The following is a 15000-nucleotide window of genomic DNA, read 5'->3' as shown; positions in this document are numbered from 1 at the left end:
AGGAGCAGACAGCCATTCTAAAAATGAGATGAGGTAAATCGCCCTACACTATGTATGAAATAGGTTGTTATTTATAAAGGGAATTAGGCGAGATACTCGCTACGAAAAGGGCTGGGGATATATGCCATCAGTGACCATTTTAAGTTCGACAAATTCCGCTTTGAGATCAATCGGATGGGGGAGGCAGGGGTGGAGGTGGTTGGCGGGGGGGGTGGGGTGGCTGCTTGTCTGCGGCGGGCGCGGGGGCGGACCGGCAGGGGCAGACCGGCGGTGGCGGACCGGCGGTGGCGGGCGGGCGAGGGATTGGGCGGGAGTTTAGGTGAGGATCAGAGGATGATGCAGCAGCCACCACCGCCATTGCTGCCACTAGCAGGAGTGGTGGCGGCAGCGGTGTTGGCGGAAGTGGTGTTGGGAGCTGCGTTGCCCGCCGAGACGGAGGAGGCGACAGAAGAGGCATCAGAAAGATCGGCGGCGGCCTTGGGGTTGTCGTCGCACGAGGCGGAGGCCGAGTAGGCGTCCGAGTCACGGCGCAGAGGGCGGGAGTGACGGGACGACTTGGGTCGGCGACGGCGGCGGGTGTTAGGCGAGGCCAGGGTCTCGAGCGGGACGTCATTTCCGGCTTGGGCCTGTGGGTCCTGATCGTCGGCGGCGTCGTTACCGGCGTCGGCATCGGCGTTGGCGTCGGCCGAGTTAGATGACGAGACGTCGTCGGCGTTGTGCGGGAGCCGGGGAACAGGGGCACCGGGAGCGGCGCCGGCGTGCGCCTCGGCGAGCGAGAGGAGCTTGGGCACAACATGGGACTCGTCGAGCGACCAGGCGAGCTCGGCCGAGTTGAGGACGGAGGTGTAGGCGTTGGCGACGTCGACCACGGCGTGGGTGTGGGCTTCCGTGGTGGCGTCCATCGGGGTGACGGTTGCGCCGCCGGCCGAGGCGATAAAGGCCGAGACAGTGGTGGCGTAAGCGTCGACGGCCGAGGCCAGGGTGTCGAGGGCGGGCGACATGTGGTCGTAGGTTTCGTCGCCGGCAGCCTTGACGACCATGCGGCGGACAACACGGACAAGCTTGGTGTTGTTCTCGTTGAACTTGCCGAGGCGCTTGTCCGACTCGAGAAACTTGAGCGAGATGGCTGCGCCCTTGGTCTTGGCCACGAACCGGGCCGACTTGCCGCACGACCGCAGCGCCAGAGCCAGTCGGTGTGCATACGTCTTGGGCTTGATGAGCTTGATGGCCGGAACCTGGTCACCAAGCTTCTCGTAGCGCTCCAAGTCGCGGAGGTAGAGGTCTTTGGCGGCGGCCATGGTCTTGCGCGCCGAGTCCTGCATGTGAGCATAGGCGTCGATGAGCGCAGCAGGAACCTTAACCACCGTCTTCTCGCTGCGTGGCGTGCTGGCGAGCGAGATCGGCTCCGGCTGGGCCGCCGCCGGCGTGTCTGGACCAGATACGGAGTCGGCCTCGTCCTTGCCCTTGTCAAGGGCGGCATCAAGTTCGCGGTCGTCTTCCATGGTGGAGAGGAGGGCGGCAAGCGGGTCGACGCCGTCGTCGATGACGTCGCCGCCATCAGAGGAGGCGCTGCCGTCGCGCTCGGGCGCCCAAGTCTCGTCGAGACCGTCGTCGTCGTCGTCATGTGCAGCGTCATCGTCGTCAAGGTTCTGCAACAGCGAGTCAATCGATGCGGTGTTTTGCAGCTTGCTCTTGCTCTTGCCCTTGCCCTTCTTGCCCTTGGCGTCGGGTGTGGTATCGAGGTCAAAGTCGTCAAAGGCGGCATCAAAGGCGGCGCCAAAGCCGTCATTGGCACCAAAGCCGTCATCGTTGCCAGTGGCTTCAGTGGCGCCGGCAACAGGCGATGCTGGCCAGGCCTGGGTCTCGTGGATAGAGGGTGTGGGCGAGGGAAAGGCCTCGTCGAACGAAGCCAGGATTGAGTCCATCTTTTCGCTGCTACGCTTGCGGTCGATGGAGATCTGCATCTTGCGGGTCGGGGTGTCAACGACCGACGCTTCAAACGCGGAGGCAAACATTGCCCCGGCAGCTTCGGCATCGGCGTCGGTGTCGGCGTCGGCGTTGGCGTCTGCAGACGGGCCGGTGCCTGGGTTGGGGGCGGAGCCTGTCTCGACAGCAGAGTCAAAGTCGTCACCAAAAGCAGCTTCAAACAGATCGTCATCGTCGTCACCACCGACCTCAATAGGAGGGTCAGCCACAGGATGGGGAGAAGACGGAAGGTCAGGCTTGTGATCGTCGATGCGGATCACTTCGTCGTCTTCACTGCCTACATTGCCGACGTCGTTGTCGCTGTACACCTTGCCTAGGTCGTCTTCACCATCTTGGTCGCCACCTTTGTCGCTATCCTGGTCGCCATCTTGGTCGCCACCTTGGACCCGACCTTGGTCGCCATCCTGGTCGCTATCCTGGTCGCCATCTTGGTCGCCACCTTGGACCCGACCTTGGTCGCCATCCTGGTCGCTATCCTGGTCGCCATCTTGGTCGCCACCTTGGTCCCCACTTTGGTCGCCATCCTGGTCGCCATCCTGGTCGCCATTCTGGCTGCTGTCGTCGTCCGAGAAGCCCTCGCCAAAGGCAGCAGCAAACTCGTCGTCGGAATCATTCGCGGTGACGGTAGGCGGGTCAGCAGCCTTGGACTGAGGAGGCGAAGCAGGAAGCTTTCCCGAGCCCTCAACAAGAGCTAGGATGTGCTCCATGTCTGCTTCCATAGCATCCAGTCGCGAGTGTAGGTTCTGCTCCTTGGCTGCCAGCGGCGGCAGCGGCGGCGGTCCATGGTCGCCGTCTGTTCTCCCACGCCCTGTGCGTGAGTCTGAGCGGCAGTGTATGGAAAGCGAGCGGTGAGGAGAAGGAGAGAGAGGCCGTACCTGGTTCCGACATGCAGCGCAGTGTGATGTGATGTATATGCGTATGTGCGTGTGTGGTTGAGTTTGAGGTCGAGTGTGTGTGTATGTGTGTGTGTGTGTGGGCGTGAGGACGTGACGGGCTTGGGGACCGGCTCCTGGGTCATGGTCGCTGCGCCCTGCCAGCCGACAACACCTGACAGAGTTCGGCATGGCAGAGGCTGAGCTGGCGGAGAGAGTGCTACGGAAGCTACATGAGACGGGATGCAAGGTGGTGACGGCACATGGAAGCGAGTATGATGGCTACCGGCGAGTTTGGAATGCGGCAGTGGATGTGAGGCCGGCGTGCGTGGTGGTGCCGCAGTCTGCAGACGAGGTGGCGGCGGTGGTCAGCGCGCTGTGGTCGCTGGGCGTGGCAGTGACTGTCCGCGGAGGCGGGCACTCGGTGCGCGGACTGTGTGTGGCCGAAGGAAGCGTGTGTATTGATCTGCGCGAGCTGGTGGATGTGAAGATCGGAAGTTCAGGGCCGGGCACGGTGCTTGTCGGCGGCGGGGCTACATGGGCGGATGTTGATCGTGTGTTGGAGCCGCATGGGGTGACCGTTCCGGCTGGCCTCATCTCTCACACCGGAGTGGGTGGTCTTGCATTGGGCGGCGGTGTTGGATGGCTTGCACGCCGCGCGGGACTGACCGCTGATGCTATCGTGGGCGCGCAGATGGTGCTCGTCGGTGGCGATGTCGTCGGCCTTGGCGTGCTGGAGCATACCGGCGACGAGACCGAGCCGGAGATACCTCGCGACGAACTGCTGTGGGCGCTGCAAGGCGGCGGCGGCAACTTTGGCATTGTCACCCAGTTTGCATTTTCGACGGTGCAGCTGGGCAAGGCTGGTCTCGTCATGGTTACGCTGCCGATGGAGTCGCTTGCGGGCGTGCTTCGGCTTGTTGCTGGCTGGGTCGACCCGCACTCGTCAGAGGCGGCGCCAGACACTGTTGTGCCATACACGTTTGTGCTCTCACAGGGCGTGGTCCTCGTTGCCATCGGCTGCATGGACGACGGCGTGGCCGCTCGCGGGCTTGCCTCGGCGAGTCTCGGGCGGTATGTTGGTGCGCTGATCGAGCTCGGCGGCGAGCTGACGCTTGACACGGTGGTCTCGCCGCGAGAGCTCAACGCGATGTTTGATGCCGGCAACCCGCACGGCAAGCACTACCGTTGGTCGGCGTCGACGTTCCTCGACACAGGCTGTGTGACGGCGAGCGCTGACGCTTTTGCAACTGGTCTCGCCGAGCTGGCCAGCACTGCAGCCCAATATTTGGTTGGCGCCACCGCGTCGATCGAGCTCGTGCCGCTTGGTGGCGCAGTGGCGCGAGTCGCCGACGGCGAGACGGCATGGCCGCTGCGGTCAGCTGGGCTGGAGATGCACGGCATCGCGACGTGGGAGGAGAGTGCCGAGAGCGACAAGCTCTCTGGGGCTGCACGAGCCTGGGCACATCGCGTTGCACAGCATGCAGAAACGGTGGCATACAACCGGGAGGCACCGCAAGGATACGCCAACACCGACGGTGACGAGTCCGGTGCTCGATGGCGGAGTGGGCCAAGCGGGCGGCTGGCAGCCATCAAGAACGAGGTCGACATGCACAACTTTTGGCACGGCAACCACAACGTCTTGCCAACTCACAGCCGGACATGGATTCGGCTGAGCGCCGACGACATTGCGGCCGCTGACGCTGGTATTGACGCCGAGCTCGAAGCGTTTGATGCGCTCGATGCCGAGCATGCAGAAGGAGGAGCTGGGCCGCAGCGGTTGGAGACCCTTTGGCTGCCGTGGATGCTCCTTCATCTCGGGGTGGTCGGCAGCATCGCGTCGGTGCTCTGGGCAACAGGCACGCTCCGCATGTGACAAGAAATGTGTATTACTTGAGAGGCGGTGGGCTCAGTCCTCAAGGAGAATGCCGGCGATCTCGCCAAGAGCGACGCCGGCCTGGTAGTACTGGCCGGCCTTCCAGGCAGCAATGAGGTCGCGGACGTCGTCAACGATCTGCTTCTCGTGAACAAAGATGTTGATGACTTCCTCGACGACGACGCGGATGACACCGTCGGGCTCAGCGAGCTCGGTAGCGATTTTTTTGATGTCCTTGGCGATGGCAGCGTACTCCTCGCCGCAATCCTCAAAGGCGATGCCGAGCTCGTGGAAGGCGGAACCGAGGGCCTCAAAGCCGTCGTAGATGTCCTTGACCGACTTGTGGCGGAATCCGTTCTCGAGGTCGACAATGCCGGTGTCAAAGTCCTGCAGCGTCTTGGTGGCAGCAGGTTGGCAGTCGGAGACGTTGACGTCGTGGCCGAGGCCCTCGACAAGACCCTCGAGGAAGTGGAGGACGTCCTCCTCGGGCGTGGAGGCGAGCGGGCGGGCAGAGACGGCCAGAGAGAGCACGCAGACAGCAGCTGCAACAACAAGAGCGAGACGCATGTCGAGCAACAGGAAGAGGAGTGTGGTGTGCGGCGGTTGGGCCTGGGCCTGGGCTGTTGGCCGTGCGGCACGTGACTCGGACGAGTCGTTTGGGGCGTTTTCACAGCGCGACGATGACGAACCCAACCAGTGGGTGACGGCGCGTCTCTCCGGCCCGCTCGGCTTCTACAGCGCCGACGCGCTCATCGACTCCGGAAGCACGTTCTCGCTCATCTCGTTGCAGACGGCGTACACGCTTGGCCTTGAGATCGAGGGCAACCTGTCGGCGCTGGAGCGTTCGACTGTGGATATCGACAAACGAACGCTCCTCATCATCGGGGCCGCTACCCTCCCTCTCGAGCTCACCGATGCGTCGGGAAACAAGCACATGTTCCTGACCCGGGCGCTCGTGGTGCCAGACATGGTGGCAGACTTTATCCTCGGGTGGCGCTTCCTCAACGACGAACACGCGTACCCGGTTGCGCACGAGAACACGCTGGTGATCACAGCCGAGTCGCGTGACGCTATCCGCATCCCGATGCACACAGGCATCAACCTCACGGCAGCCGTGGCAGCGCCGGCAAAGGACAGGCAGAAGACAGTCACCGAGGGCGACGTGACGTTCGGCAAGGACGTGACGCGCGAGCAGCGAGCGCGCATTCTTCGCGCGCTCAGCGCTTACCCCGCCCTAGTGCTCGGCACGACGCCACGCCGGTTCACCCCGCTGGCCGAGGCAGCGGTCATGCTCATGGACGGGGCGGAGCCGTTCTGGCGTGCGAGCCGTCCGCGCTCGGCACATGAACGTCAGATCCTCCAGGCCGAACTCGACGCCCTCGAGGCAGCCGGCTACCTGAGGCGCGTCCCCGACTCAGAGCGTACGATCGACTCACACCCGTGGTCGCTCCCTGTCTTCCTTGTCAAAAAAGCCGGTAAGGAGACACAATACGACGACGAAGGGAACCCGCTTCCGGGCTCTATGCGCGTCGTGCAGGATGCGCGCGAGTTGAACAAGCGCTGCGTGAAGGAGTACAACGAGAAGCTTTCGGTGCGCTCGGTGCTCGACACGGCCGGCAAGCGGAGGTACTGGACGCGCATCGACTTCGACAAGGCGTTCCATCAGGTCATGCTCCGGGAAGAAGACCGGGCAAAGATGGCTTTCTCGCTCGATACGGGCGAGCTGTACGAGTTCGTCGCGATGTCCATGGGATGGGTCAACGCGCCGTCCGTGTGGAACCGCGTGATGGCCCGCGCGCTGGGCCCGCAGCGCGAGGGCGTAACGGCAGTGGTGGCCACCGATGCGTCGGTACGCGCGGTCGGAGCCGTACTGTCGGCGCGCGACGCCGATGGCACGTCACGCACTGTCGCATACGCAGCACGCGCCTTTGCGCAGCGCGAGCTCTCGGCCGGTGTGCCCGACAAGGAGCTCGCAGCAGTGGTCCATGCTCTCACAAAGTTTGAGCCTTACCTCGACGGCCGCCGCTTTGAGCTCCAGACTGACTCGCGGGCCGTCCAAGGCATGATCGAGAGCGAGGATCCACCCCCAGGCAGAAAGCGAGCGCACTGGCTGGCTTTCATCCGCTCGTTTGCATGCGACGTGGTGCACGTGCCCGGAACGAGCAACGGCGGCACCGATGCCCTCTCGCGCCTTGTCCTCCACCGCCCGGACCCGGAGTGGGAAGCCATGGCGGCGGAGGAGGATTCTGGCGTCGAGCGGCGCATCGCACGGTCGGTGGCAGCGCCAGTGACAACGCGCAGTCAGACGGAGACGTGCGACAACTCGCGCCTTGAGTCGCTCCTCGCAACGCTGACTTTCGACTCGGACGACGACGAGTCGGAGGCCGAGGCGACACCGACATCTGCGGCGCCAGGCACGCGACGCACCCAATCGCGGGCAACAGCAGGCCCGCACCAGGGCCCGCGAACGTTCACTGGCGAGTGGACGCTCGGTCCCGTGCCGCCACACGCGATTCTGCGCAACATCCAAAAGCTTCAGGAGGACCACGCGCAGCACCATCTCGGCCGTGACGCGATGGTGCGCCGGGCCAAGGCCCGAGGCTGGGACATTCAACACATCCACAAGTGGGCGCAACTTGTAGCAGACGGGTGCGCCGGGTGCTTAGCGTCCAAGCCATACCGCACGATGCACGGCGCACCTGGAGCAGCTGTGACTGCAGGGGTCGACGCGCCGAACCAGCGGTGGTCGATCGACAATGTCGGTCCCTTCATGTGGGGCGAGAACCAGGACAAGCACTGGGTACTGGTTGCCGTCGACACGTTCTCCGGCTACACCATGGTGGGGCTGCTTGCGGATCGCACGGCGCGCGCGGTCATCGACGTCCTGGAGGGTCTCTTCGACCTCGAGAATGTGCAGACGCCGCAGCAGCCGGCGCAAGGCGCCCCGCGCCGCGCCGCAGGCCTCCCTGGCCCCGACCACATCCACGCCGATCGCGAGAAGAGCTTCATGTCGGCGGAGGTGAAGCGCTGGGCGACGCAGCAGGATCGCACGATCCTCATCACCGCGGCGGCCAAGGGCCACCCCCAAGGAAATGGGATGGCGGAGAAGCATGTGCAGAACATCAAGCGTACCACCATGGCCGCCGGATGGAACAAGCCGCTGACTGACTCGCCCAACTCGTGGTTTGCGGTCATCAAGAGAATGGTCGCCGAATACAACAAGACGCCGCGCGAGTACGATCGCCGGCCGGGCCACTCGGTGGTCTCCACTCCGTACGCGCTCTTCAAGGGCGCGGACCCGCCCGGCACGCGCCATGAGTTGACGGTGGCGATGCGGCGGGCCGCGGTGGCCGAGGCGCGGCGGGCCCAGGAGATCGCGGGCGGCGGCCTCAACGCCGCGTCCCGCCAGACCAAGGCTTTCAAGATCGGCGACGAGGTGTGGTGGCGGACGCCCGAGGGCTCGAGGCGCGGTCCGCGGGCGCTCAAGAATTTCAAGTTCGAGGGTCCGTACGTCATCTCGGGTATCAAGACCCGGCGCGATCAGGCGGGCGGCACGAGCCCGCCGACAGTCCCGCTCACCTACGTCATCCGCCATGTCCACGTGCGAAGCGCGCGCGAGGCGGACGAGAACAAGGTGGTGAGCGTGCAGGACTTGCGTCCCGGCGAGACAATGCGGCTGGCAGGGTACCTCACAGAGCTGCCGACACAAGCCGCACAGTAGTACGGCATCGGCAACGATCGCGTCGGCAATGGCATACCGCCGCGATGGGGGCAGATTGCTACCGCTCCGACTCGTTGCCAGGCAACGAGGTTCCATTTGGGTCGACCGGAAGTCGTCGCGGAGTCAAAACCGCGCCGATTTCACGCTCGAAGTAGTACAGCATTGAAGGCATTCGCAACTGTTGATACGGACTACTACAGCAGTCGCTAACACTCGCGGTTGGCTGAGCGAAGCGCAGCGGCTGACACCTTATCACGCAGGGGCTCCTATGGCGTCGACACAGTCGGCTCCGGCGGAGCGGGAACCCACCCGCCCACCCTTTTGACGGCGATGCGCGACGACGGTGGGCGGCTCTGGGCGCCTAATTCTTACCTTGATATCGGTGTACGCGAGCTATCGATGGCGCTCATGTACCCGAGAGTCAGCAACGACTGTCAGTATCATCCTGTCATTAACGGCTGTGTCACAGACAGTGGTCAACCGTCCCGGACATAGGATCATTTCTCTTCAGCGGTAGACAGTGGTGGGCAGCGGTGGACAGCTTTACCATGGCTGCCACATGTCATGGTCATGCTCAAGACCTGTCGTCGCCGCACATGCCTGGGAAGGTGGTGGCTGAACTCGACTTTATGGCGGAGCAGACAAAGAGCGCGATTATTCCCCTGCTGATTGCCATTTGCAACTCGCGCGAGGAGGAGGAGGAGGAGGGTGCCGTCATTGTCGTGAAGAACGTGATGGACAAGACGCAGTCACTGCTTGGGGGGACGGCTTTGAGCGATGGCTCAAGGGGAAGCTTCGGTGTGTGGAGTCAGGCGACTCGCCCATGGCGTTTGCAAGCGAGCAGACTGAGGGGGAGTACAAGCGCACGTGTGTGCGTGTGCGTGTGCAGGATTGCAACGACGCGACGGTCATTGTGCATGTGTCGGGCAAGGCGCCGTGTGTGATTGCGGCAGCGACTCCAGGGACCATCTCTGGGCGTGAAGACACGCCCATTTCTTTCAGTCTGTGGAGGAAAATGATGGAAGGGGCTGGCCCTGGAGCGTATCCCCCGCAGTCGTGGCTTAACAAGACAACGAAGGATCGGATCTCGTTGGACAAGAACGGTTGGATTGTGACTCGAGTGGACCCAGTGCAGGCGTGCCGTGCTGAGGATGTGCGCAACGAAGCCAGTGAGGAGGGAGAGACGGAGGAATGGAAGACGGTCGGGAGCGAGAATGTGGAGGTGGGCAATGCAGTCAACTCGATTGTGGGTCATTGCCGCAACTACGTCCTTCGCTTCCTCAACGCGGCGCTACTGCGTGGCGATGGGGCGGGCACGGCTGTCCTCCGTGTCGGCGTCGCGGACGATGGTAGCGTGCCTGGCGTGAAGCTGGCAAAGCCGACGACGCGGCTGAAGAAGATCTGCAGTGAGCTGGACCGTTTCCTTCTGGGTGTGTTTCCGCCGATCGTCCCTGGCGCCATCCAGGTGCGGATGAAGACGCTGACTGACGTTCCCGGCTCCGTTGTAGTCGAGCTCCTCGTCCACTATTCACCAGCTACACGTGCGTTTAGCGTCCCGTACTTTTCTGCCAGTGTCGGCGCGACACTTTTCGATGGCAGCGAGTGTTCTACCCTCCCGCCGATGGCCTTGTGGTGGCGGCACCGGCCAATGGCGTTTGAGAGCAGGATTCAGTCAGTGCTCAATTCGACCGTCAATATGCGCATTGGCTCGGAGCCGAATGACGACGATGACGGCGTCTATAACCCGCTCGCCGGGTTCGATATTGAGTTTGCTATCGAGCCCGGCTTTCACGTATGCGACGATCCGAGCGGCGCGCTTGCTGATGTGCTCGACTGGGTGGAGGAAGGCATGGCTGTCACGGCCATCGTGGTGGTGGACGAGGAGTCGAGCACTGATGTGCTTTTTGATGACTTGGCGGCGCTTTGCGCCTTGCTCGGTACTCTTGGAGGTGTTAGAGTTGTTGTCCTCGCGCGCAACGAAGCGAGCGCGAAGCATGCTCATGTCGTCTCAGCCACGTCGCCCCTTCCCTGTATCGGTACTGCTCTCCTCGCTGACTTGTCGCACCCCGGCACGTCTGAGCAGCCTCACTATTTCTACGAGGAGGCTCCGACCGGTGTGGTGGTCGTCAACAGCGTCGGCCATCAGAGCAATGTGAGCTCTGACGACCGTGTGGACGCCATCCGCACCGCCGCCGAGGCCGGCACCATTCCTTGGGAGGCATGCCTCTCTCATATAGACGACCGGACGGTGAAGGCCAGGAGTATGGCACGTACCGCCGTCATTTGCCGCGACGTTGTCGCCAGCATTGTGTCAGCAGTGACGTCGTCACGCGAGGTTGTCGTTTATGGAGACGTGCGTGGCGCCGGAGCAACGACGGCTGCCATGCTGGCCGCTCTTGAGCTGACTACCTGCAGCAACACCGTGGTCCTCTACGCCACGAACTCTGCAAACATGTGCGAGTTGGATGCTTTTGTTGCAAGGCTTGTCAAGGAGAAGGACGTCATCGTGTTTGCCGACGGCACGAAGCTCTCCGAGTCGATTGTGAACCGCTGTACGACGGTTGACGTCGTTGGTCCGCTTCATGTGCGTCATGATGTTTGCTCTGTCATGGTGAGCTCGCGGCTGTCCAAGACGGAGTACAAGACACTTTGCAACCTCCTGTTACTCGGATACCCTCAGCACGAAGAGGCGATCAGCACACGGCGTGGAGAGTGGAGGGCGAAGTCGGCAACGGCGGAGATGTGTCTGTTCTTCCTCGCCGCCGTGTACGGCGAGGTGGCCTCGGTCTCACATCTGGTGAATGGGACGCTCAAAGATGATTCCCAGTCTCTCGATCCGCTGGCGGTCATGGCGTTTATAGAGCTCTTCTCTGTGTCGGACTTCGAGGCAGCTACTCCTTTCATTGTAGTGCAGAATTCGCACCGGTATGTCGCGTTGCGGTCGAAGCAGGGGGAAATCCTTGCGCACAACCAAAACACCCGACCCGAGGACCATCGCCCTGTCCCACCGATGCCGCTCATCATCCACGAGAGAACAACCATGCGGCTGCTCCGTCGAAGCCAGCATGGCTTTGTGTTTATTCACCCGACCGTAGCTCGTCTCGTGCTCAAGAAGTTCGGCATGCCCCTCGTGTTGGACAACAACAACAACAGGAGCAAATTGGTGCTCCGTGACGTCGACACTGTGTTGAGCAATGCTGGCAACCTCCTTTCGCTGCTTGGGGCCACCCAGGAGCGCAATTTGCTAATCAGCATCTCTGGCAACATCCTTCGCGGGTGTAAGGACAACACTGGGCTCGCTGTATGTGAGCTCTGCGCCGCCCTCGAGCGCGGCGGAGAGGTAGATAAGGAGATTGTCAGGTTTGTACGCGAACTGGGGAAGGTGTTCGACCCTTTTGGCAGTGATCTGCTCACCGTTGTCCATCACGTTCTCGTCTCCAAGGCGTATCGGCGCGCAGCGCAGAAGTATCGCCGTCGCAACGCGGTGGAGGGTGAGTCCTCATGCTCGCTGTACAAGCAGTGGCTTTCCAAAGCTGCCGACCACGCCGCGCACGCCTTTTCCGTCTGCGAAGCTAGCGAGGACTCGATCGTCGTCGCGAAGTGTGTTATGTGCCAGAACGCGCTCTGCTGGGCTCTTTTCTTGCTCGGCGACAGGCCTCGTGCTGTGGATGCCCTCGGATGCCTCATGCGGCTCGATCCGCAGATGGGCCAGAGCACACTGGATATTGCGGACAAAATTAACAATATGTAGTAGTGACCTGGCAGCTGGTGGTTGGGTCGACGGCGTCGTGAGCGAGAAGGGAGGCGTGTTGCTCCCGTCCTCACCGATGACCGCGTTGACTTGTTCCCATGAGAACGACACCGTCCGGGCAGCATCTAGCATGGGCTATATCGATGTCGTGCGCCTTCGGCTTGCCGATCCTCGTAACCATGGCGCTGCTTGCAGCGGGCGCCGATGTTTGGGCATTTGGCGCCTGTGGCGAGAACTCTCTCAATCGGCGGGTCTCAGTCGGCACACCCTCTTCTAGCACCGCCACAACACACTATGTAACCTCCTTGTACTACATTCTCCCTCACACCCATGTACGTCTCCACATTTTTGCGAACATGGCCAGCCCCTACCCCACCCATGGCCGCTCCACGACCGCGCCGTCCATGGCCACCCCGCACCCGACCCATGGCCGGGCCCGAGGTAAGACCTCGCCGTGCACGCGCTACCGCTGCCCAAGGGGGTGGGGTTGGGGGATGTCTTGTATTATGTGGCTGTAGCTTCGTTGTGGTGCGTTTGGTGGGGCGCTAGCTTGTGTATTAAGCGCGGTAGGGGGGTTGAGGGGTTGGCGGGCGGAGGATGGAAATCGATCGACAGAGCGGCCAAGGCTGGGGTGGGCGGCGGATGACGCTGGTCGGCGGCGGCGGTCAGCGGCAGGCAGCAGGCGGCCGGCAGCGATGCTGTTGACGGGCTGGTGTCGGCTGAGGTACGTCCACGCGGGCAGGGATTGGATGGGTGAGGTTGTAGGGATGGTAGGCAGGTGTGGTGTAGGTGTGGTGGTTGTGGGTGGGGATGGTGGGGAGTGGGGGTCGGAGATGGGCCCGCGGCGGGGGGGTGAGCAGCATCGAAGGGACACAGGGCCAACAACTTGGGCCTGAGGTGGCAGAACTCGGATTCTGGAATACTGCAGCTATGGATTGGAGATTGTGCAAGGAGGTAGTGTGGGCGTGTAGTAGGGTAGTAGTGAAATCAGATTGGCCATATCTTGCAATGAGTGTGATGGGGGTTGTGTGCGGGGTCGGGCGGTCGAGGGCGTGCTCAACCACCTAGGCAAAAGAAGCCGACGCGGAAATGAGCCGAGGAAGATGGGTGTCGATGACAGCGATATTGATACTGGAGATAGTGTGGGATGTGTGATGACCTTGGGTGTGGTCGCGGGTTGTGTAGCTGGTAGTAGGAAGGAGCTAGGTGGTGATGAAGGTGGACTGATCGGGCGAGCGGGCGGCGGCTGCCGGCTGGTGCCCGGCGAGGCAGGGGCAGCTGAGGGGGCTGTGTCAAGGCTGGATGGCTTGACATTGCTGTTGGCTGGTGGATGGGCAGAATGGCATGTGATGGTTGAGGAGTGTGGGTGTCGGGGTCGGGGATGAGGATGGAGGTGAGATGGAGCGGGGAGAGGACGAGGAGGAGGAGGAAGAGGAAGCCGAGTGCGCGATGGGATGGTGGTGGGCTTGGCCATGGCATGGGGGTGAGAGTTGTGGCTGGGTTGATAGTGATGGTGGTGGGGTAGGGGGTGAGGGTGGTCGTATGTGGTGACGGGTGGTAATGAGTATGGTAGGGGGGATGAGGGGGTCGTGACGTGGATGGCGGGACTGACGAAGAGGTGGTGGATATGGCGATTGGGCTTGAGCATTGATGAAGGTGAGTATGATACGGCTAATGGCTGTGTGTGGGGTGTGGGTGATGAGGGTGGAGGGGCTTGGGCGGCGAGGGAAGGCGGCGGACGTTAATTGAGTTGAACGTTGAATAAATTGAAGAAGAGCAGGAACGGGCATCAAACGAGGCAAAGACAGCCACAACAGCAACCAGAGGTCATACATGGCAATCACAGCACACAAATGAGTAAGCCAACAGGGACTGGACAAAGCTAGCAGGCAATGGGATGAACTCGGGTGACGTTCAGGTCGATGAGGCAGGGCGCGGTTGATCAATCAGATCTGCAGATCAACCATGACCACGACACAACAGGGTCAACACAAAATACATTGCAGGCAAAACTATTGACCACAACAAACGACAACAAAGTTGAGAATCGATAGTGTAGTGAGCAAGGCCCGATGGTGGATGTGGAAGTCAACGTCGAAGAAAACAGGAGAATCAAGAACAATTCAAGCATGACGAAAAATGATACAAAGCAACAACAAGAGCAAAGGCAATGATCAATTAGGATGCATGCCGAGTATGGTCAACCATCAAAAGCAAAAGCAACCAAAGCAGACCATGAAGGCCGACAATAGCAACAACAAAGCATGTGGAAACATGAACGGCAAACAACAAGAAACATGGATATCCAAGAAGAACAGAAACAGAAAGAATCGAATGATCAATTGACAATGATCAATGTTAATCAATTGAATGTCAAACAATCGAACGAGTGACGAGTGGCGAATCATGAAAATGTTGAATGACATTCATGTCACCCACCAACCCACACATGCCACTCGGTCGAACGAGTGACACAGGCAAGTGTCAATGGGGGGATGGGGATTCAAATCAGCATCAAAGACTCAATTCACGCCAGTGCACAGCCATGCGCATGGTGCGGTGGAAAATGAGTATGGTGGTGTGGGTGGGAATGTGGATGTGGGTCATGCATGGGATGGGTAGGGGTAGCAAGGGTGGCAGTGAGTGGCAAGTAAGTGGTGGACAGCGGGGAGGAATGGAGTGGGGCTAGGGTTGATGAGGCATCAGCTAGGGTTGACGAGGCATCAGCTAGGGTTAGGGTTAGGGTTAGGGTTAGGGTTAGGGTTAGGGTTAGGGTTAGGGTAGGGTTAGGTTA

At 61.4% G+C, this 15000-nt stretch overlaps 4 protein-coding genes across 4 annotated transcripts; 2 read left to right on the top strand and 2 right to left on the bottom strand.

Annotated features, from left to right (window-relative positions):
• Positions 1 to 326: 326 nt before the first annotated feature.
• Positions 327 to 2929, bottom strand: AMSG_04567 (uncharacterized protein; the record flags this gene model as incomplete). The annotated part of the gene is made up of 2 exons (XM_013902788.1): positions 2862 to 2929; positions 327 to 2779 (listed from the first exon to the last, which is right to left on the bottom strand). Exons 1-2 carry the CDS (start codon positions 2872 to 2874, stop codon positions 327 to 329), a joined length of 2466 nt encoding a protein of 821 aa, XP_013758242.1. The 5' UTR covers positions 2875 to 2929.
• Positions 2930 to 3041: 112 nt separating this feature from the next.
• On the top strand, positions 3042 to 4734 carry AMSG_04566 (FAD/FMN-dependent dehydrogenase; the record flags this gene model as incomplete). The annotated part of the gene is made up of 1 exon (XM_013902787.1): positions 3042 to 4734. The coding sequence occupies exon 1, from the start codon at positions 3049 to 3051 to the stop codon at positions 4732 to 4734; it is 1686 nt and encodes a 561-aa protein (XP_013758241.1). The 5' UTR covers positions 3042 to 3048.
• A 33-nt stretch (positions 4735 to 4767) lies between these two features.
• AMSG_04565 (uncharacterized protein) lies at positions 4768 to 5301 on the bottom strand (the record flags this gene model as incomplete). The annotated part of the gene is made up of 1 exon (XM_013902786.1): positions 4768 to 5301. The coding sequence occupies one exon, from the start codon at positions 5299 to 5301 to the stop codon at positions 4768 to 4770; it is 534 nt and encodes a 177-aa protein (XP_013758240.1).
• Positions 5302 to 8761: 3460 nt separating this feature from the next.
• On the top strand, positions 8762 to 12216 carry AMSG_04564 (uncharacterized protein). The gene has a single exon (XM_013902785.1). The coding sequence runs from the start codon at positions 9279 to 9281 to the stop codon at positions 12204 to 12206; it is 2928 nt and encodes a 975-aa protein (XP_013758239.1). The 5' UTR covers positions 8762 to 9278; the 3' UTR covers positions 12207 to 12216.
• The last annotated feature ends 2784 nt before the right edge of the window (positions 12217 to 15000 follow it).

The sequence above is a fragment of the Thecamonas trahens genome, assembly GCF_000142905.1.
Source record: "Thecamonas trahens ATCC 50062 unplaced genomic scaffold supercont1.20, whole genome shotgun sequence".
Lineage (NCBI taxonomy): Eukaryota > Apusomonadida > Apusomonadidae > Thecamonas > Thecamonas trahens.
The sequence above is the reverse complement of the archived record's forward strand: the minus strand, read 5'-3'. Positions and strand labels throughout refer to the sequence as shown.